This window comes from Dendropsophus ebraccatus, chromosome 1 (assembly GCF_027789765.1).
Source record: "Dendropsophus ebraccatus isolate aDenEbr1 chromosome 1, aDenEbr1.pat, whole genome shotgun sequence".
Lineage (NCBI taxonomy): Eukaryota > Metazoa > Chordata > Amphibia > Anura > Hylidae > Dendropsophus > Dendropsophus ebraccatus.
Window position 1 is genome coordinate 230,631,241 of NC_091454.1, and position 24,468 is coordinate 230,655,708.

Sequence of the window (24,468 nt, forward strand, 5' to 3'; positions counted from 1 at the left end):
GTGATGGTGACATGTAGTGCAGCAGGTACAGTGGAGGTGACTGTAGTGCAGCAGTGTACAGTGGAGGTGACATGTAGTGCAGCAGTGTACAGGTGGAGGTGACATGTAGTGCAGAAGTGTACAGTGGGGGTGACATGTAGTGCAGCAGTGTACAGTGGAGGTGACATGTAGTGCAGCAGTGTACAGCGGGGGTGACATGTAGTGCAGCAGTATACAGTGGGGGTGACATGTAGTGCAGCAGTGTACAGTGGAGGTGACATGTAGTGCAGCAGTGTACAGAGGGGTGACATGTAGTGCAGCAGTGTACAGTGAGGTGACATGTAGTGCAGCAGTGTACAGTGGAGGTGACATGTAGTGCAGCAGTGTACAGTGAGGTGACATGTAGTGCAGCAGTGTACAGTGGGGTGACATGTAGTGCAGCAGTGTACAGTGGGGTGACATTTAGTGCAGCAGTGTACAGTGGGGGTGACATGTAGTGCAGCGTGTAACAGTGGGGTGACATGTAGTGCAGCAGTGTACAGTGGGGGTGACATGTAGTGCAGCAGTGTACAGTGGGGGTGACATGTAGTGCAGCAGTGTACAGTGGGGGGTGACATGTAGTGCAGCAGTGTACAGTGGGGGTGACATGTAGTGCAGCAGTGTACAGTGGGGGTGACATGTAGTGCAGCAGTGTACAGTGGGGTGACATGTAGTGCAGCAGTGTACAGTGGGGTGACATGTAGTGCAGCAGTGTACAGTGGGGGTGACATGTAGTGCAGCAGTGTACAGTGGGGTGACATGTAGTGCAGCAGTGTACAGGTGAGGGTGACATGTAGTGCAGCAGTGTACAGTGGGGTGACATGTAGTGCAGCAGTGTACAGTGGGGTGACATGTAGTGCAGCAGTGTACAGTGGGGGTGACATGTAGTGCAGCAGTGTACAGTGGGGTGACATGTAGTGCAGCAGTGTACAGTGGAGGTGACATGTAGTGCAGCAGTGTACAGTGGGGTGACATGTAGTGCAGCAGTGTACGTGAGGGGTGACATTAGTGCAGCAGTGTACAGTGGGGTGACCTGTAGTGCAGCCGTCGTACAGTGGGGTGACATGTAGTGCAGCAGTGTACAGTGGGGTGACATGTAGTGCCAGCAGTTTACAGTGGGGTGACAGTAGTGCAGCAGTGTACAGTGAGGTGACATGTAGTGCAGCAGTGTACAGTGAGTGACATGTAGTTGCAGCAGTGTACAGTGGGGTGACATGTAGTGCAGCAGTGTTACAGTGAGGGTGACTGTAGCTGCAGCAGTGTACAGCTGAGGTGACATGTAGTGCAGCAGTGTACAGTGAGGGTGACATGTAGTGCAGCAGTGTACAGTGGAGGTGACTATGTAGTGCAGCAGTGTACAGTGAGGTGACATGTAGTGCAGCAGTGTACAGTGAGGGTGACATGTAGTGCGGCAGTGTACATGGGGTGACATGTAGTGCTAGCAGTGTACAGTGGGGTGACATGTAGTGCCGGCAGTGTACAGTGGGTGACATGTAGTGCAGCAGTGTACAGTGGGGTGACATGTAGTGCAGCAGTGTACAGTGGGTGACATGTAGTGCAGCAGTGTACAGTGGGGTGACATGTAGTGCAGCAGTATACAGTGGGGGTGACATGTAGTGCAGCAGTGTACAGTGGGGTGACATGTAGTGCAGCAGTGTACAGTGGGGGTGATATGTAGTGCAGCAGTGTACAGTGGGGGTGACATGTAGTGCAGCAGTGTACAGTGAGGTGACATGTAGTGCAGCAGTTGTACAGTGGGGGTGACATGTAGTGCAGCAGTGTACAGTGAGGTGACATGTAGTGCAGCAGTGTACAGTGAGGTGACATGTAGTGCAGCAGTGTACAGTGGGGTGACATGTAGTGCAGCAGTGTACAGTGAGGTGACATGTAGTGCAGCAGTGTACAGTGGGGGTGACATGTAGTGCAGCAGTGTACAGTGGGGTGACATGTAGTGCAGCAGTGTACAGTGGGGGTGACATGTAGTGCAGCAGGATGCATGCAGTCACGTGAATCACCTCCCGGATCTTGTCCACGTGAACCTCCCGTTGCTTTATAAACTCGGTGCGCTCCATGATTCCCGCCAAACTACATCTCCCAGAATCCTGCGCGGCAAACTCCAGGCAATGGACGGAACGTGGCCGAGGTCAATTATCGGAGCTGTCCTGCCATCTGGCGGCCGGAAAGAAGAATTGCGTCCCTTATCCTGTTCCTAGCGGCCAATGGTAGTACTGCAGCTCACACATAACTGTATAACGTGTGTGTAGAAAGGTAGTCACAGCCCCGCCCCCTGAATGACATCACGGATATATGAAATGGGATCATAACCCTGCCCCCTGTATATCATGTATATAGAGGAAGTCACAGCCCCTCCCCCTGTATATCCTGTGTATAGAGGTAATCACAGCCCCGCCCTCTGTATATCCTGTGTATAGAGGTAGTCACAGCCCCGCCCCCTGTATATCCTGTGTATAGAGGTAGTCACAGCCCCGCCCCCTGTGTATCATGTGTATAGAGAGGTAGTCACAGCCCCGCCCCCTGTATATTCTGTGTATAAAGGTAGTCACAGCCCCGCCCCCTTTATATCCTGTGTATAGAGAGGTAGTCACAGCCCCGCCCCCTGTATATCCTGTGTACAGAGAGGTAGTCACAGCCCCGCCCCCTGTATATCCTGTGTAGAGGTAATCACAGCCCCGCCCCCTGTATATCCTGTGTATAGAGAGGTAGTCACAGCCCCGCCCCCTTTATATCCTGTGTATAGAGAGGAAGTCACAGCCGGACCCCTGTATATCGAGAGGTAGTCACAGCCCCGCCCCCTGTGTATAGAGAGGTAGTCTTAGCCCCACCCCCTGTATGTATAAAGGTAGTCACAGGCCCGCCCCCTGTGTATAGAGAGGTAGTCACAGCCCCGCCCCCTGTATATCCTGTGTACAGAGAGGCGGTCATAGCTCCTCCCTCTGGATGACAGAGTATAACTCACAGAAGCAGACTATATAAATATCTTTATTGATGATACATTTTAGCTCCGCCCCTCATGGTGATGTCACAGCTAGGACGCCCACTCTTCCAGATTACGGAACATGTCGAACACTGTATGGTGCGGCCGGGGGCGGGGCTGGAGGGTGAGGGGCGGCAGTCCATCCACTCGGAGGTACGGGGTCTCTATGTATCTGTCACAGGGGTCTGAGAAGGCAAAGATATCAGGTCCCTCTATCTGTGGGGTCTGCAAGATAAAATATTATACACTCACCATACAAATCTATAGACGGCCAGCACGACATGACAGGAGAGACATCTATAGACGGCCAGCACGACATGACAGGAGAGACATCTATAGACGGCCAGCACGACATGACAGGAGAGACATCTATAGACGGCCAGCACGACATGACAGGAGAGACATCTATAGACGGCCAGCACGACATGACAGGAGAGACATCTATAGACGGCCAGCACGACATGACAGGAGAGACATCTATAGACGGCCAGCACGACATGACAGGAGAGACATCTATAGACGGCCAGCACGACATGACAGGAGAGACATCTATAGACGGCCAGCACGACATGACAGGAGAGACATCTATAGACGGCCAGCACGACATGACAGGAGAGACATCTATAGACGGCCAGCACGACATGACAGGAAGAGACATCTATAGACGGCCAGCACGACATGACAGGAGAGACATCTATAGACGGCCAGCACGACATGACAGGAGAGACATCTATAGACGGCCAGCACGACATGACAGGAGAGACATCTATAGACGGCCAGCACGACATGACAGGAGAGACATCTATAGACAGCCAGCACGACATGACAGGAGAGACATCTATAGACAGCCAGCACGACATGACAGGAGAGACATCTATAGACAGCCAGCACGACATGACAGGAGAGACATCTATAGACGGCCAGCACGACATGACAGGAGAGACATCTATACACAGCCAGCACGACATGACAGGAGAGACATCTATACACAGCCAGCACATGACAGGAGAAACATCTATACACAGCCAGCACATGACAGGAGAGACATCTATACACAGCCAGCACATGATATCACAGGGGAGATATCTATACACAGCCAGCACATGATATCACAGGGGAGATATCTATATACAGCCAGCACATGATATCACAGGGGAGATATCTATATACAGCCAATGCTCCTGCTCCTCTGCAGCTGTTGCCGCTGTCTGGGCAGCGAGTGGAGCAGTTACTGAGGTGTCAGCAGAGCAACTGCAGGGCGCCGGGTTAGGCGAGTATAGCTTATTATACTGACACCACCTTCAGTCCCAGAGAGCTGCCCCCTCCCCCTCCACAAGAGACCCCCACAGGGAAAACATGGATCCTTTCTTCTGAATGGACAGTAAGCTGCTGCCAGACTCCTCTGTCCCCTCCCCCAGACTCCTCTGTCCCCTCCCCCAGACCCCTCTGTCCCTCCTCTAGGCTCCTCTGTCCCCTCCCCCAGGCTCCTCTGTCCCCTCCCCCAGGCTCCTCTGTCCCTCCCCCAGGCTCCTCTGTCCCTCCCCCAGGCTCCTCTGTCCCCTCCCCCAGACCCCTCTGGTCCCTCCTCTAGGCTCCTCTGTCCCCTCCCCCAGACCCCTCTGTCCCTCCTCTAGGCTCCTCTGTCCCCTCCCCCAGACTACCTCTGTCCCTCCTCTAGGCTCCCCTGTCCCCTCCCCCAGACTCCTCTGTCCCTCCTCTAGGCTCCTCTGTCCCCTCCCCAGACTCCTCTGTCCCTCCTCTAGGCTCCCCTGTCCCCTCCCCCAGACTCCTCTGTCCCTCCTCTAGGCTCCTCTGTCCCCTCCCCCAGACCCCTCTGTCCCTCCCCCAGACTCCTCTAGGCTCCTCTGTCCCCTCCCCCAGACCTCTCTGTCCCTCCTCTAGGCTCCTCTGTCCCCTCCCCCAAACCCTTCTGTCCCTCCTCTAGGCTCCTCTGTCCCCTCCCCCAGACCTCTCTGTCCCTCCTCTAGGCTCCTCTGTCCCTCCTCTAGGCTCCTCTGTCCCCTCCCCCAGACCCCTCTGTCCCTCCTCTAGGCTCCTCTGTCCCCTCCTCCAGACCGCTCTGTCCCTCCTCTAGGCTCCTCTGTCCCCTCCCCCAGGCTCCTTTGTCCCTCCCCCAGGCTCCTCTGTCCCCTCCCCCAGGCTCCTCTGTCCCCTCCCCCAGGCTCCTCTGTCCCCTCCCCCAGGCTCCTCTGTCCCTCCCCCAGGCTCCTCTGTCCCCTCCCCCAGGCTCCTCTGTCCCCTCCCCCAGACCCCTCTGTCCCTCCTCTAGGCTCCTCTGTCCCCTCCCCCAGACTCCTCTGTCCCTCCTCTAGGCTCCCCTGTCCCCTCCCCCAGACTCCTCTGTCCCTCCTCTAGGCTCCTCTGTCCCCTCCCCCAGACTCCTCTGTCCCTCCTCTAGGCTCCCCTGTCCCCTCCCCCAGACTCCTCTGTCCCTCCTCTAGGCTCCTCTGTCCCCTCCCCCAGACCCCTCCATCCCTCCTCTAGGCTCCTCTGTCCCCTCCCCCAGACCCCTCTATCCCTCCTCTAGGCTCCTCTGACCCCTCCCCCAGACCCCTCTATCCCTCCTCTAGGCTCCTCTGTCCCCTCCCCCAGGCTCCTCTGTCCCTCCCCCAGGCTCCTCTGTCCCCTCCCCCAGGCTCCTCTGTCCCTCCCCCAGGCTCCTCTGTCCCCTCCCCCAGGCTCCTCTGTCCCCTCCCCCAGGCTCCTCTGTCCCTCCCCCAGGCTCCTCTGTCCCTCCCCCAGGCTCCTCTGTCCCCTCCCCCCAGGCTCCTCTGTCCCCTCCCCCAGACCCCTCTGTCCCTCCTCTAGGCTCCTCTGTCCCCTCCCCCAGACTCCTCTGTCCCTCCCCCAGACTCCTCTAGGCTCCTCTGTCCCCTCCCCCAGACCTCTCTGTCCCTCCTCTAGGCTCCTCTGTCCCCTCCCCCAGACCCCTCTGTCCCTCCTCTAGGCTCCTCTGTCCCCTCCCCCAGACCTCTCTGTCCCTCCTCTAGGCTCCTCTGTCCCTCCTCTAGGCTCCTCTGTCCCCTCCCCCAGACCCCTCTGTCCCTCCTCTAGGCTCCTCTGTCCCCTCCTCCAGACCGCTCTGTCCCTCCTCTAGGCTCCTCTGTCCCCTCCTCCAGACCCCTCTGTCCCCTCCCCCAGACCCCTCTGTCCCTCCTCTAGGCTCCTCTGTCCCCTCCCCCAGACCTCTCTGTCCCTCCTCTAGGCTCCTCTGTCCCCTCCCCCAGACCCCTCTGTCCCTCCCCCAGACTCCTCTAGGCTCCTCTGTCCCCTCCCCCAGACCTCTCTGTCCCCTCCCCCAGACCCCTCTGTCCCTCCTCTAGGCTCCTCTGTCCCCTCCCCCAGACCTCTCTGTCCCTCCTCTAGGCTCCTCTGTCCCCTCCTCCAGACCCCTCTGTCCCCTCCTCCAGACCCCTCTGTCCCTCCTCTAGGCTCCTCTGTCCCCTCCCCCAGACCCCTCTGTCCCTCCTCTAGGCTCCTCTGTCCCCTCCCCCAGACCTCTCTGTCCCTCCTCTAGGCTCCTCTGACCCCTCCCCCAGACCCCTCTGTCCCTCCCCCAGGCTCCCCTGTCCCCTCCCCCAGGCTCCCCTGTCCCCTCCCCCAGGCTCCCCTGTCCCCTCCGTCCCTCCCCCAGGCTCCCCTGTCCCCTCCCCCAGACCCCTCTGTCCCTCCCCCAGGCTCCTCTGTCCCCTCCCCCAGGCTCCTCTGTCCCCTCCCCCAGGCTCCCCTGTCCCTCCCCCAGGCTCCCCTGTCCCCTCCGTCCCTCCCCCAGGCTCCCCTGTCCCCTCCGTCCCTCCCCCAGGCTCCCCCGTCCCCTCCCCCAGGCTCCCCCGTCCCCTCCCCCAGGGGCAGATACACGTGACGGTTGGGGGTCCCATGTGTGTATGGAGGATGTATAGGACATTGCTCTGGTGATCACTGATCAGTGGGATCCAACCCCAAAACACAGAACAAACAAGACATATGACAATGAATCAGCCCCATGACAACACTTCCTGCTCCTATAGACCTCACCTCTCTGGGCTCAGGCCGCCGCAGCCTCGCTGTCAGCCTCTGCATCTGCTCAACAGGGGGCTCCACATTCACCAGACCCTGATAGAGACCCTGCACCCGGCAAACGTTCAGGGCTGCGGAGGAGGGAAAGTGTTAGTACTCATCCCCCCTCCTCCCAAGTGGCAGTATCCTCCGCTATGTCAGTCCTCCCCCCCCACCCCCCCCGGCTATGTCAGTCCTCCCCTCTCCCCCTAGCTATGTCAGTCCTCCCCCCGACTATGTCAGTCCTCCCCCTACCCCCCGGCTATGTCAGTCCTCCCCCCGACTAGGTCAGTCCTCCCACCCCCGGCTAGGTCAGTCCTCCGCCCCCCCCACTCCCCCCCCCCCCCCCCCCGGGGTTGGTCAGTCCTCCACCCGGCTGGGTCAGTCCTCCCCCGGCTAGGTCATTCCTCCCCCCTCCCCCCGGCTATGTTAGTCCCCCCCCCGGCTATGTCAGTCCTCCCCCCGGCTATGTCAGTCCTCCCCCCGGCTATGTCAGTACTTCCCTTGGCTAGGTCAGTTTCCCCCCCCCCCCCCCCCCCCCTCCCCCATCTCAGTCCTCCCCCCGGTTAGGTCAGTTCCCCCCCATGTCAGTCCTCCCCCCGGCTAGGTCAGTTCCCCCCCCGCCCCCAATCTCAGTCCTCCCCTCGGCTAGGTCAGTCCTCCTCACCTCTGGCGGCCTCACTCTCCACCCCGCGTCTCACAGTGTACGACCGCACCAGCTCGGCTCGCACGGCATTCTCTGCATTGAACTCCTGCTGTGCTTCCCTGCGGACCTCGTTCCTGAGCGCTGTGCTACTGTGCACCCGGGGGGCGGCCAGCGGGCGGCCATCACCCTCCTCCTCCACATCAAAGCGAACCTGGGGGGGAAAAAGTCCGGAAACCCTGAGAGCAGGATGTGTACAGCGAGGATCAAGGATCCCAAACAGATCCCTTATGATTAGATTTAGGATTAACCCCTTCCTGCACACCACACTATGTGAAAGGTCACAGCAGACAGTCACATGTCACCGGGGGTCACCTGCTGCTGTAGAGTTCGTGTCACTTGGGGTCAGCTGACCATCCTCACCTGCTGCTGTGGGGGTCATGTGTCACCTGGGGTCACCTGACCATCCTCACCTGCTGCTGTGGGGGTCATACATGTCACCTGGGGTCACCTGACCATCCTCACCTGCTGCTGTGGGGGTCATACATGTCACCTGGGGTCACCTGACCATCCTCACCTGCTGCTGTGGGGGGTCATACATGTCAACTGGGGTCACCTGACCATCCTCACCTGCTGCTGTGGGGGTCATACATGTCACCTGACCATCCTCACCTGCCGCTGCCCCTTCCTGCGCTCTGCCGCCTCACGCCGCAGGATCCCGCCACCTTTCTCCGGTGTCAGCGAGACATCCAGTAGGGGGTGCGATTCTGCCTGATCCGGCTGCAGGGTCAAGGGTCGGGGGGCACAGGGTGCTGGGCGGGCTATCTCCTCCTCACCTCCCAGAGACATCCTGCAATAGAAGGGACATGCAGGAGTACGAGAGCCACCGACCTCCATACCAAAACCCCCTCCCCCCCCCCCCCCCGGTGAGGCTACACATACCAGCATCTCCCCCACCGGCCAGGAACCTCCATCCCCCCCCCCCCCTGTGAGGCCAGGAACCTCCATCCCCCCCCCCCTGTGAGGCCAGGAACCTCCATCCCCCCCTGGGAAGGAACCTCCATCCCCCCCCCCCCCTGTGAGGCCAGGAACCTCCACCCCCCCTGTGAGGCCAGGAACCTCCATCCCCCCCTGTGAGGCCAGGAACCTCCATCCCCCCCCTGTGAGGCCAGGAACCTCCATCCCCCCCTGTGAGGCCAGGAACCTCCATCCCCCCCTGTGAGGCCAGGAACCTCCATCCCCCCCTGTTAGGCCAGGAACCTCCATCCCCCCCTGTGAGGCCAGGAACCTCCATCTTCCCCCCCCCTCCCTGTGAGGCCAGGAACCTCCATCTCCACCCCCCCTCCCTGTTGAGGCCAGGAACCTCCACTCCCTTACCCCCCCCTCCCCTCCTCCCTTGTGAGGGCCAGGAACCTCCATCTCCCCCCCCTCCCCCCTCCCTGTGAGGCCAGGAACCCCCATCCCCCCCCTTGAGGCCAGGAACCTCCCACCCCCCCCCCCCACCCCCCCCCCCCCCCCCCCCCCCCCCCCCCCCCCCCCCCCCCCCCCCCCCCCCCCCCCCCCCCTTGAGGCCAGGAACCTCCATCCCTCACCCCCCACCCCCCACCCCCACCCCTTGTCGAGAGCCAGGAACCTCCATTCCCCCCCCCCCCCCCTGTGAGGCCAGGAACCTCCATCCACCCCCTGTGAGGCTACACACACCAGCATCTCCAGACCCCCCCAGCATTCCCCCCTGTGAGGTTGTAGTTGCCTCCATGTGGGACATAGACCGAGGCCACAGAGGGCAGTGTCACATCTCCATAGTGTTACACACACATCTCCATAGTGTTACACACATCTCCATAGCATTACACACATCTCCATAGCATTACACACATCTCCATAGCATTACACACACCTCCATAGCATTACACACACATCTCCATAGCATTACACACACATCTCCATAGCATTACACACACATCTCCATAGTATTACACACACATCTCCATAGCATTACACACATCTCCATAGCATTACACACACATCTCCATAGCATTACACACACATCTCCATAGCATTACACACACATCTCCATAGCATTACACACACCTCCATAGCATTACACACACACACACACATCTCCATAGTATTACACACACCTCCATAGCATTACACACATCTCCATAGTATTACACACATCTCCATAGCATTACACACATCTCCATAGCATTACACACACATCTCCATAGCATTACACACACATCTCCATAGCATTACACACACATCTCCATAGTATTACACACACATCTCCATAGTATTACACACACATCTCCATAGTATTACACACACATCTCCATAGTATTACACACACATCTCCATAGTATTACACACACATCTCCATAGTATACACACACATCTCCATTAGCTATTACACACACATCTCCATAGCATTACACACACATCTCCATAGTATTACACACACATATCCATAGCATTACACACACATCTCCATAGCATTACACACACATCTCCATAGCATTACACACACATCTCCATAGCATTACACACACCTCCATAGCATTACACACACACACACACATCTCCATAGTATTACACACACATCTCCATAGTATTACACACACATCTCCATAGCATTACACACATCTCCATAGCATTACACACACATCTCCATAGCATTACACACACATCTCCATAGCATTACACACACATCTCCATAGCATTACACACACATCTCCATAGCATTACACACACATCTCCATAGTATTACACACACATCTCCATAGTATTACACACACATCTCCATAGTATTACACACACATCTCCATAGTATTACACACACATCTCCATAGTATTACACACACATCTCCATAGTATTACACACACATCTCCATAGCATTACACACACATCTCCATAGCATTACACACACATCTCCATAGCATTACACACACATCTCCATAGTATTACACACACATCTCCATAGTATTACACACACATCTCCATAGTATTACACACACATCTCCATAGTATTACACACACATCTCCATAGTATTACACACACATCTCCATAGTATTACACACACATCTCCATAGCATTACACACACATCTCCATAGCATTACACACACATCTCCATAGTATTACACACACATCTCCATAGTATTACACACACATCTCCATAGCATTACACACACATCTCCATAGTATTACACACACATCTCCATAGCATTACACACACATCTCCATAGTATTACACACACATCTCCATAGCATTACACACATCTCCATAGCATTACACACACACACATCTCCATAGTATTACACACACATCTCCATAGCATTACACACACATCTCCATAGTATTACACACATCTCCATAGCATTACACACATCTCCATAGTATTACACACACATCTCCATAGCATTACACACACATCTCCATAGTATTACACACATCTCCATAGCATTACACACATCTCCATAGCATTACACACATCTCCATAGCATTACACACACACATCTCCATAGCATTACACACATCTCCATAGCATTACACACCTCCATAGCATTACACACATCTCCATAGCATTACACACATCTCCATAGTATTACACACACATCTCCATAGCATTACACACACATCTCCATAGTATTACACACATCTCCATAGCATTACACACACACATCTCCATAGCATTACACACACACATCTCCATAGCATTACACACACACATCTCCATAGCATTACACACATCTCCATAGTATTACACACACATCTCCATAGTATTACACACACATCTCCATAGCATTACACACACATCTCCATAGCATTACACACATCTCCATAGCATTACACACACACACACACATCTCCATAGTATTACACACATCTCCATAGCATTACACACATCTCCATAGCATTACACACCTCCATAGCATTACACACACACACACACACATCTCCATAGCATTACACACATCTCCATAGCATTACACACACATCTCCATAGCATTACACACACATCTCCATAGTATTACACACACATCTCCATAGTATTACACACACATCTCCATAGTATTACACACACATCTCCATAGTATTACACACATCTCCATAGCATTACACACACATCTCCATAGCGTTACACACACATCTCCATAGCATTACACACACATCTCCATAGTATTACACACATCTCCATAGTATTACACACATCTCCATAGTATTACACACATCTCCATAGCATTACACACACACCTCCATAGCATTACACACACATCTCCATAGCATTACACACACATCTCCATAGCATCACACACACACATCTCCATAGCATTACACACACACCTCCATAGCATTACACACACATCTCCATAGCATTACACACACATCTCCATAGTATTACACACACATCTCCATAGCATTACACACACACCTCCATAGCATTACACACACATCTCCATAGCATTACACACATCTCCATAGTATTACACACACATCTCCATAGTATTACACACACATCTCCATAGTATTACACACATCTCCATAGTATTACACACACATCTCCATAGTATTACACACACACATCTCCATAGTATTACACACACCTCCATAGCATTACACACACATCTCCATAGCATTACACACACACATCTCCATAGTATTACACACACATCTCCATAGTATTACACACATCTCCATAGTATTACACACATCTCCATAGTATTACACACACCTCCATAGTATTACACACACCTCCATAGTATTACACACACCTCCATAGCATTACACACATCTCCATAGTATTACACACATCTCCATAGCATTACACACATCTCCATAGTATTACACACACCTCCATAGCATTACACACACATCTCCATAGCATTACACACACATCTCCATAGTATTACACACACATCTCCATAGTATTACACACACATCTCCATAGTATTACACACACATCTCCATAGTATTACACACACATCTCCATAGCATTACACACACACACATCTCCATAGTATTACACACATCTCCATAGTATTACACACATCTCCATAGTATTACACACATCTCCATAGTATTACACACACACACACACACACACCTCCATAGCATTACACACACCTCCATAGTATTACACACACATCTCCATAGTATTACACACATCTCCATAGCATTACACACACACATCTCCATAGCATTACACACACACCTCCATAGCATTACACACACACACCTCCATAGCATTACACACACCTCCATAGTATTACACACACATCTCCATAGCATTACACACACATCTCCATAGTATTACACACATCTCCATAGCATTACACACACACCTCCATAGTATTACACACACACACATCTCCATAGCATTACACACACATCTCCATAGTATTACACACACCTCCATAGCATTACACACACCTCCATAGTATTACACACACATCTCCATAGTATTACACACACACCTCCATAGTATTACACACACACCTCCATAGTATTACACACACATCTCCATAGCATTACACACACATCTCCATAGTATTACACACACATCTCCATAGTATTACACACACCTCCATAGTATTACACACACATCTCCATAGTATTACACACACACATCTCCATAGTATTACACACACCTCCATAGTATTACACACACATCTCCATAGCATTACACACACATCTCCATAGCATTACACACACACATCTCCATAGTATTACACACACATCTCCATAGTATTACACACACATCTCCATAGCATTACACACACATCTCCATAGCATTACACACACATCTCCATAGCATTACACACACATCTCCATAGCATTACACACACATCTCCATAGCATTACACACACCTCCATAGCATTACACACACACCTCCATAGCATTACACACACCTCCATAGTATTACACACACATCTCCATAGCATTACACACATCTCCATAGTATTACATACACCTCCATAGCATTACACGCATCTCACCTCAGCCCGGGCCGTTAATATTACAGGCGTTAACACAAAACCCGGGCGCCGCCATGGCAACCGCAAGCCGCCATCTTCCTCCTCCCACCGCGCAGCTTCAGCGTCATCACTGAGCGCGTACACCACCAACGTGACCACGTGACCCGACGACCTCTAGAGGCCGCACTGTGCCCGGTAACAGATGGATCCGGGCCGCCATCTTCCTATCATTACCCGCAAGCATTGTTGATCTTTATGTTAAAATAAAACGATTACAGTTTAGCGAATAAGCGACAAAGCTGCACTCTTATAAACAAGAGACAATAACGGGATAGCCGCCATTGTTTAGAAGCCCAAGTACAGTCACGTGTCTACCAGCAGCGGCAATGGAAGGTCAGGGGCGGAGCTTTAATGCGGTGAGCCCAATAAGATGCCAGGAAGAGGTTGAGTGACAGCACGTGACGTCATCGTGGCGTTATAAGGCCAGAAAAGGCGGGAAGCGCGAGGCGGCCTTGTCCTGTCACAGAGCGCGGCGCTGCAGGTTGGTGAATGAGGCGGCTTCTGGCCAGTTCCTGCACCTGCTCCCAGTGCGCTGTATGAGGAGAATGATGACCATAATAACTACAACCTCCGGGCCTGGCACACAGACGCTGCCGTATATGCAGAGCTGTAGTCAGGGGGTCCAGGATGGCGGACGCCGGTGACATCACACCTGGCCGTCCTATAAGATGGCGACACTGTGCCTTCCTGTGGTGCTGTCACATGACCTGGTGTATAGCCCCCCCCCCCCCCGCCATGTGGGGTCACACATTATTACCCGCATAGTCAGTCACCCGCGTGCCCCCACCCCAATAATTATCCTGTGAAAGACCATGCGGCCACGCCTATGTGGAGCACCTAATATTGCTTCTTAAAGGGGAACTCCACTATCAGAAAACTGTATAATCTGATGCTATCACTAATAGTCGCGGCTTCACTCCTGACAGAAGGATTATGCTATACGTGCGTTGTATCTGGCTCCGCCCTCTCCTGAGACGACGCATCATCCTGTGATGTCACAGGAAATGTGACTGATCTTATGATGCAACAGCAGCAGCTTTACTTCCCTCATCTCCACAAGGTTGTCACGGTAACGAGCAGCTATCTTTACTGTTATACGGCCGCTGTGGTTGTCACTTTTATAGGGTCAGTACCGCATTTAATCCTAAAGGAGAAGTCTGGCCAAAACCTATATTTTAGGTATGTTATTGCCCAACAAAAATGATTTCACTTCCCCGTATAGACTATGGGACATGCACATATGGAGCTTTATTCCACCATTTACTACAGCGTGACGTCTTCTATTCCTAGAAAAAGTCATGACCCGCTGTCTGACATACAGAGGAGCGGGGTCGGAGCGTGAAGCAGGGTGACAGCTTCGGTGCAAGACAGGAGAGAGACCCCCAGGATCATGTGACACGTGAATCATCATCCGGGAGCTCTCTCTCCTGTCCTGTCCGTAATGGCGCTGATCCCGGCTCGGCACTCGATTTCTTCCGGAAGCAAACTGCCTATCTCATCGATCTATGCTGCATATCTATGCAGCATAGATCTGTATGAGAGATCAGAGTGCTTATACTAGAAATCCCCCAGGGGAAATAACCCTAACCCCGGGGGGGGTGGGGGAAATAACCCTAACCCCGGGGGAGGGGGGAACCCTAACCCCAAGGGGGAAGGATAACCCTAACCCCAGGGGAATAACCCTAATCCCAGGGGGGCTTCTAGTATAAGTGTAAAAGTAAAAAATAAAGTGTTATTAATAAAAATCCCCTCCCCTAATAAATGTTTGAATCACCCCCTTTTTCCCATGTTATAAATAAAAATAAACAAACAAACATATTTGGGTTTTGCCGCGTGCGTAATCGCCCGAACTATTAATTAATCACATTCCTGATCTCGCACGGTAAACGGCGTCAGCGCAAAAAAAATCCCAAAGTGTAAAATTGCGCATTTTTGGTCGCATCAAATCCAGGAAAATTGTAATAAAAAGGGATCAAAAAGTCGTATATGCGCAATCAAGGTACCGATAGAAAGAACACATCATGGCGCAAAAAATGACACCTGACACAGCCCCATAGACCAAAGGATAAAAGCGCTATAAGCCGGGGAATGGAGCGATTTTAGGGAACGAATATTTGTTAACAATGGTTTGAATTTTTTACAGGCCATCAGATACAATATAAGTTATACATGTTATATATCGCTGTAATCGTAACAACTTGTGGAACATATATAACAAGTCAGTTTTACCCCAGGGCGAACGGCGTTAAAATGAAACCCCCCCAAATAAAAGAAATGCGTTTTTTTTTTTTTTCAATTTCACCACACATTAAATTTTTTTCTGGTTTTGCAGTGAACTTTATGAAAACATTCAGCCGTCATTGCAAAGTACAATTAGTGGCGCAAAAAATAAGGGCTCATGTGGGTTTCTAGGTGGAAAAATGCAAGTGCTATGTATGGCCTTATATACACAAGGAGGAAAAAACGAAAACGCAAAAATTTAAATTGTTGAGACACCACCACTCTTGTCTCCAGTTTGGGTGCAGGTTTTGCTGCTCACTTCTATTGAAGTGAATGGATCTTAATTGCAAACCGCACCTAAACTGGAGACGACAGTCCTGTTGCCTCTGAAAGAAAGTGGCCATGTTTTTGTAGCACTGGATAACCCCTTTAAATATAGGTTTTGGCTGGACTTCTCCTCCAAAGTCGCTCTTAAAAGGCTGGTGACTTATTCTCTCCTAAAAGGCCGTCCCTGAATTCATTCTTGAAGGGCCAGTACGGAGTTCATTCCTAAAAGGGAATGTGTCACCTAAATGTTCTTGTACTGATTAGAGTCTGATACCAAAACTTTTTTTTTTTCTTTAATTCTATTCTGTTTCTATTTTCTGTACATTGTTATGGGAGTGGCCATATTGCCGCATGGTTGGACACGGTTTTCTCCTTTCAGGTTATTTTTCCTGCTACAGTTAATAGCCTATAGGACCAGGATACCGTTTACATTGGTGTCAGGGTGACTCACGAGGCATCGCCCTTCTCTATGACCCCACAGGTAAGAATGAGGCCTACTCCTTACACCGTAACAGCCGTACATCTTACAACGTCAATTCATTTAACCCCTTACCGACGCATGACTGGTATACCCGTCATGGGGCTGTTAAAGGGGTATTCCCCCCCCAAAATTATTTTTGCATTAATATGTTGCCCACCCGTAGCTTTCCATCTTTCCAATATAAACTTATTATAGATTCTGCACAGTTTTGCTGCTATCTAGATCCATTCACCCCCCCACCAAATGCAGAGAATCATCAGCTCTCAGTCCAACCCTGACACGCTCCCTGCTTCTGGCTCCCACCCTCCGAGACGGCATCACCTGTCCTCAGTCTCTCCAATGGGCTGGGTTAGTGCTTGTACCCCAGTCCACTGAAGAGAGAGAGGATAGTGAGACAGTCACAGCTGCTGCTGCTGTTCACTGTCTGCCTCACTAAGAGCACCCAGAGCTCACCCGCCCCGCACCCTGTATCCCCCCCACCCCCCGCAGCTCACCCGTTGACCTGTGAGTGCAGCCCCCCCTACCCACCCCCCAAAGCGATCTCCCGGCGACCCCCCCCCCCCAGTATAGCCCGCAGCCACCCTCCATCACCGATCCCTCCCCCCTGTGTCTCACCTGGCAGAAGCTGTGGCTTTCTCAGCCTTTTCTCTGTGCATGCAGGGAGTTGTAGTTCTGCTCGAGCTGGGAGAGCCGGCCTATAAGTGCATGTGATCCCAACCATGTAATGCCGACTGCCCCCACCGTGTAATGCCGCCTGCCCCAACCATGTAACCCGGCCGCCCGCATCAACCCCCCGCCGAATCTCACCCGCCCGCCCGCATCGCCACCTCCGCACTGGCGTCTCACCCGGCCGCCCGCATCGCCTCCCCCGCACCAGTGTCTCACCTGGCCATCCGCATCAGCAACCCCCGCCGCATCTCACCCGGCCACTGATCTCAGACGCCAGTGCGGCTCTCCCGGCTCGAGCAGAACTACAACTCCCTGCATGCACAGAGAAAAGGCTGAGCATGCTGGGAGCTGTAGTTCTGCAACAACTGAGAAAGCCACAGCTTCTGCCGGGTGAGACGCAGGGGGGAGGGATTGGTGATGGAGGGTGGCTGCGGGCTATACTGGGGGGGGGGGGGGTACCTGGAGATCGGGCTGTAGGGACGGGGGTCGCCGGGAGATCGCTTTGGGGGGTGGGGAGGGGGGGCTGCGGGGGATGGGGGGATACAGGGTGCGGGGCGGGTGAGCTCTGGGTGCTCTTAGTGAGGCAGACAGTGAACAGCAGCAGCAGCTGTGACTATCTCACTATCCTCCCTCTCTTCAGTGGACTGGGGTAGAAGCGCTAACCCAGCCCATTGAAGAGAATGAGGACACATGATGCCGTCTCTGAGGGTGGGAGCCAGAAGCAGGGAGCGTGTCAGGGTTGGACTGAGAGCTGATGATTCTCTGCATTTGGTGGGGGGGTGAATGCATCTAGATAGCAGCAAAACTGCAGAATCCATAATAAGTTTATATTGAAAAGATGGAAAGCTACGGGTGGGCAACGTATTAATGCAAAAATAAATTTGGGGGGAATACCCCTTTAAGGGGGGTTCAAAGAGGGCTCCCAATGTGAGCCCTCTCTGCAGCCCGCGGTCCCCGATTGCTATGTGCAGCCAGGGACCGCGGGTATTAGCCGTCGCGGCCAGCTAATTAACTACTCAAATGCATCTGTCAAAGCTGACAGCTGCATTTGAATAGTGACTGTACCCCTCTCCCTGGTGTGTATTGGGGGATCTCCCCACCGCAATGCAATCGCAGAGGGGAGATCCGTTGTAATGAGCTGGCCGGGACTCAGCTTCGGAATAACGCTGATCCTGACTCTGCAATCCATGTAGATGGTCTGCAGCAGACCAGTATAATAGAGCACTGATCTGATGGATCATTGCTCTATTCTATACATAGCATTGATCTCAATGGGAGGTCAGTGCTGTGTATATAGGAGCCCCCCAGGGGGATCAGTACTCTGTATATAGACTTCCCCCAGGGGGATCAGTGCTGTGTATATAGGAGTCCCCCAGGGGGATCAGTACTCTGTATATAGACGTCCCCCAGGGGGATCAGTGCTGTGTATATAGGAGGCCCCCAGGGGGATCAGTGCTGTGTATATAGGAGCCCCCCCAGGGAGATCAGTGCTGTGTATATAGGAGTCCCTAAGGGAGATCAGTGCTGTGTATATAGGGGTCCCCAGGGGGATCAGTGCTCTGTATATAGGAGACCCCAGGGTGCTTCTAATTACTGTATGTGAGAAAAAAAAAGTTTTTTTTATTAATAAAAAAAACCCCTCTCCTAATAAAAGTTTCAATCACCCATCTTTTCCCATTTTTATAAATATAAATAAACATGTTTGGTATCACCAAAAAGTCGCATATACGCAAACAAGGTACCGAGAGAAAGAACAGATCGCGGCGCAAACAAATAACACCTCACACAGCCCCATGGACCAAACAATAAAAGCGCTATAAGGATGGGAATAGAGCAATTTTAAACACATTAAGTTTCCTTTAAAAGGTTTGAATATTTTAAAAACCATGAAATAATATAAAAGTTATACAAGCTTCATATCGTTATAATCGTACTGACTTGAGGAACATAGATAACAAGTCAGTTTTACCCCAGGGCGAACCGCGTAAATACTAAACCTCTCAAAATAAAAGGAATTGCACCTTTTTTTCAAATTTCACTGCACATATAATTTTTTTTCTGGTTTTTCAGCATATTTTATAGATAAATTAAGTCTGTGTTTGCAAAATATAATTGGTGTCGCAAAAAATTAGGGCTCATGTGGGTCTGTAGGGGGAAATATGCGAGTGCAGTGGCCTTTTAAACATGAGGAGGAAAAACGAAAGCAAAAATAAAAACTGGCTCAGTCTTTAACCCCTTAAGGACAGAGCCTGAAATGGCCTTAAGGACAGAGAAAAATTTTATGAATTTGACCAGTGTCACTTTATTCATTAATAACTTCGGGATGCTTTTACCTATCCGGCTGATTCTGAGATTGTTTTCTCGTGACATATTGTACTTTACATTTCTGGTAAAATGGAGTCGATACTCATAACGAATCTTTATGAAAAACACCAAAATAACGTGAAAAATCGTAAAAAATGTATTTCTTTTTTTTTAGACAATAGAAAGCGTAAAACATTAGCAGCAATTTTCCAAATTTTCTGTAAAATTTCAAAATCAGATATTTTTAGGGACCTGTTCAGGTTTAGGCTGGGTTCACACTATGTATATTTCAGGCTGTATTTGGTCCTCATGTCAGGTCCTCATAGCAACCAAAACCAGGAGTGGATTGAAAACACAGAAAGGATCTGTTCACACAATGTTGAAATTGAGTGGATGGCCGCCATATAACAGTAAATAACGGCCATTATTTCAATACCACAGCCGTTGTTTTAAAATAACAGCAAATATTTGCCATTAAATGACGGCCATCCACTCAATTACAACATTATGTGAACAGAGCCTTTCTGTGTTTTCAATCCACTCCTGGTTTTGGTTGCTATACAGCCTCAGAAATACAGCCTCAAATATACATAGTGTGAACCCAGCCTTAAAGTGTATTTGAGGGGACTGTATGTTAGAAATCCCCACAAAGCACCCCATTTCAGAAACTGCACCCCCCACACTCTGCAAAAGCACATCCAGAAAGGTGTTTTTTTAACCCTTTAGGGGAGTCACAGAAATAAAAGCTAAGGGGGAGATTTATCAAAGGGTGTAAAATTTAGACTGGTGCAAACTGCCCACAGCAACCAACCACTGCTCAGCTTCCAGCTCTGGTGAAAGAAAAGAGGAGCTGTGATTGGTTGCTGTGGCAAGTTTGCACCAGTCTAAATTTTACACCCTTTGATAAATCTCCCCCTAAGTGTGTAAGAAATTTGAAAATTTTTATTTTCTGTGCAGAGATTTTATTGTAATCCAATATCTTTCATAATGATAAACCTATTAGCAGAGAAATACACCCCAATATTGATTGCTCCGTTTCTGCAGTTTATAGAAATACCCCATATGTGGCCCTATTGCGCTATTTGACGCAACCACAAGCCTCAGATACAAAGGAGCGCCTAGTGAATTTCAACGCCTCCGTTATATTTGGTCACTTTTGACTGTACTACTTCAGGTTGGCAGAGGCTCTGGGGTGCCAAAACCTAAAAAACACCCCTAAAGGGACACCATTTAGAAAACTACACCCCTCAAGGAATGTAACAAGGGGTGCGGTGAGCATCTGGACCCCACAGGTGCTTCACAGATTTTCAGAGCAATGTGGTGTAAAAAAGAAAAAATTCTATTTTTTACACAAAAATTCACTAAAATACACTAAAAAGTTCTAGCCTTCATTTTTCATTTTTACAACGGATAAAAGAAAAAAACAAACACCAAACATGTAGCGCAGTTTCTCCCGAGTACGGAAATACCCCACATGTGGCGATAAAGTGCCAAGCGGGCGCAGGACGAGCCTCCAAAGGGAAGGAGCGCCAATTGGCCTTTGCAAGCTGGATTTTACTGGAATGGATTTCAAGGGCCATGTCGCATTTACAGAGCCCTCGTGCTGCCAAGACACTTGAAACCCCCCACAAGTGACCCCATTCTGGAAACTACACCCTTCAAGGAATCTAACAAGGGGTTCAGTGAGCATATGGACCCCACTGGTGACGGGCACAAATGTGGAACAATGTGACGTGAAAGGGAAAAATTTCATTTTTTTCACTTTCACGGCACAAATGTGGCCGTCATCAAGGGGTCCATATCATCACTGTACCCCTTGTTAGATTCCCTGAGGGGTGTAGTTTCCAGAATGGGGTCACTTGTGGGGGGTTTCCAGTGTTTTGGCGGCACGAGGGCTCTGTAAATGCGACCTGGCGTTCATCATCCATTCTAGCCACATCCAGCCTCCAAAATCCAAATGGCGCTCCTTCCCTTCGGAGGCTTGCCCTGCGCCCACATGGCGCTTTATGTCCACATGTGGGGTATTTACGGACTCGGGGGAAATTGCTCTACACATTTTGTGTGTTTTTTTCTCTTTTAACCTCTTGTGAAAATGAAAAATTTAAGGCTAAACCAACATTATAGTGTAAAAAATGTAATATTTCATTTTCACGCCATATTGTTCCACATTTGTGCCCGTCACCAGTGGGGTCCATATGCTCACTACACCCCTTGTTACATTCCTTGAGGGGTGTAGTTTCCATAATGGGGTCACTTGTGGGGGGTTTCAACTGTCTTGGCAACACAGGGGCCTTTTAAATGCAACATGGCCCCTCGAAATCCATTCCAGCCAAAGCCAGCCTCCAAAAACCAAATGGCGCACCTTCCCTTTGGAGGCTTACCCTGCACCCGCATGGTGCTTTATGTCCACATGTGGGGTATTTCCGGAAATTGCTCTACACATTTAGTGTTTTTTTATCTTTTAACCCCTTGTGAAAATGAAAAAATCATGACAAGATCAATGATTTAGAGTAAAAATGAAAAAAAAAAATTACACTAAATGTTGTTCTAGCCTTGATTTTTTTTCCATTTCCACAAGGGGTTAAAAAAGAAAATAAATGCAAAACGTGTAGGGTAATTTTCCCTGAGTACGAAAATACCCCACATGTGGGCATAATGTGCTATATGGGCACAGGGCAAGCCACCAAAGGGACAGAGCGCCATTTAGAGGCTGGAATGGAGGAAGGGGGCCATGTTGCAATTAAAAAGCTCCTGTGCTACCAGGACAGTAGAAACCCCCCACAAGTGACCCCATTCTGGAAACTACACCCCATAAGGAGTCTAACAAGGGGTGCAGTGAGCATATGGACCCCACTGGTGACGGGCACTTACGTAGAACATGTGCCGAGAAAATAAAAAATACAATTTATTCATTTTCACGGCACAAATGTGGCCGTCACCAGGGGGCCATATCCCCGCTGCCCCCCTCGTTAGATTCCTTATGGGGTGTAGTTTCCAGAATGGGGTCACTTGTGGGGGGTTTGTACTGTCCCGGACGCACAGAGGCTCTGTAATTGCATCATGGCATCCTCTAATGGGAATGGCGGCCATACCTACTTAGCTGGGAAAAAGGGACAATTCTAATTTATTTGGGGGTGTTAGGCCAATTATTAGTTTATAAGGTTGAAAATGACAGGTGTCCATCAAATTCAACCTGTGTTGATCCAGAGGAAGGCAAAAAACCCTTGTGAGGCAGACGACAGTAGCCTCATCACTGGGGAAAAATTCCTTCCCGACTCCATAATGGCGATCAGAATAATCCCTGGATCAACGTGACCCCTGAAATAGGAATAAGGGACAGAATTTAGACAATGTAGAACCCCAATGACGTGTGGTACGCCTTGATGCGATCCAGTATGTAGAGGCCGGGGTGATCAGGACAGGTGTCACACTGGTAAATGGTGTCCTTCCTGTTCCCCCTGTTACGCCACACTCTGCACTTCTTCTGGGGTCTCCTGTTTTCCAGTGTGGGGGACGTCACCTGGAGAATGTTTCCCTGGTGCGATGCGGGGTCCTTCATATCCAGAAGCGCTGGGTCCGCTCCATGGTTGCTAAATATTAGGGCTTTATTACTGCTTCTGATATGTTCGTATCGTGCCGCAAGCTACAGTAGCTCGGGCAGCGGGGGACCAGAAGAGGGGGTGCTGGTATAAAAGTCATCCCCGTACGGGTGGTGACCTTTATCCAGCAGTGGGAAGATCAGGCCCCAAACGATCTTCCCACTAACTCCGAGGATGGGGTGGGGGGGGCATCTGGGGGCTGAATTCGGGTGTCCCTTCCATCATACACTCTAAGGGTACGTGCACACTGCGGAATGGCGAAGGATAACCCTTTGTGCATTCCACAGCTGGCACCCGCTGGCGGACTGATGGAGGCGCGCGTCTCCGCTCGTGTCACGCTCCATTCTATGCACGGGCGGATTCCGCCCTCTGTCCAAAGAATGAACGTGTTCATTCTTTGGACAGACAACGGAATCCGCCCGTGCATAGAATGGAGTCTATGACACTGGTGTAGACACACGCCTGCATCAGTCCGGCAGCGGGTGCCAGCTGCGGAATGCACAAAGGGTTATCCTTCGCCATTCCGCAGTATGCACCTACCCTAAATCTGTAAGTGTACCCTGAGGTACTCTCACAGAGTTTGTGGAATTTCACGCCATACCGTGATCTCTTATTGGGACGGTACTGGCGGAAAAGACTCACGCTACGCTACCCCCAGACACGTGTCTGGATGATGAGGATGAATGGAGGAAAGAAGGATCCCCCCCCCATTCATCCTCACTGGCTGTTTCGGTGTCGGAGGCAATTGTAACGTATGCGTCCGACGCCAAAAACACCCTGGGGGCCATCTTTATACGGGGACTAGTATATCGGGTATGTAAATGTGTAGTGGTGTAGTGTAAAACTTTATTTCATGTAGTGTGGTGGTTTTTACGTGTTTTTTTGGCAGTAAGAAAAAATATACCTACGCCAAGAAAGGAGTTGCTGATAAATGCCGCACTTATGTGCGGCACTTATCAGCAGACAGTGGCGGTAGGATATAGGGGGGAAAAAACGCCCCTACGCCAAAAAGGAGGAGTTGCTGTTCAAAAAAAAATTTGAAAAAAAAAAATCTTTTTACCCCAAAGCAACTGCTCAGTGAATGATATTCACTGATCAGCCGCTAGGGGGCAGTAG

The 24,468-nt window shown here is 51.0% G+C and overlaps 2 protein-coding genes across 3 annotated transcripts in view; one reads left to right on the forward strand and one right to left on the reverse strand.

The window, feature by feature from the left end:
• Nucleotides 1–3,000: 3,000 nt before the first annotated feature.
• On the reverse strand, nt 3,001–13,888 carry PPP1R35 (protein phosphatase 1 regulatory subunit 35). Its single transcript, XM_069950160.1, has 5 exons — nt 13,714–13,888; nt 8,385–8,562; nt 7,737–7,926; nt 7,049–7,161; nt 3,001–3,238 (listed from the first exon to the last, which is right to left on the reverse strand). Exons 2-5 carry the CDS (start codon nt 8,559–8,561, stop codon nt 3,065–3,067), a joined length of 654 nt encoding a protein of 217 aa, XP_069806261.1. The 5' UTR covers nt 8,562; nt 13,714–13,888; the 3' UTR covers nt 3,001–3,064.
• An 897-nt stretch (nt 13,889–14,785) lies between these two features.
• Nucleotides 14,786–24,468, forward strand: part of EPHB4 (EPH receptor B4) — a 91,934-nt gene continuing 82,251 nt past the window's right edge. Inside the window, exons 1-2 of one of the 2 annotated variants that reach the window (XM_069950138.1) lie at nt 14,786–14,821; nt 16,679–16,780. In XM_069950138.1, coding sequence (XP_069806239.1) covers nt 16,769–16,780 — 12 coding nt within the window. In that variant the 5' untranslated portion in view covers nt 14,786–14,821; nt 16,679–16,768. The remainder of the gene's footprint in view (nt 14,822–16,678; nt 16,781–24,468) is intronic. The other variant, XM_069950149.1, reaches the window with a different exon arrangement.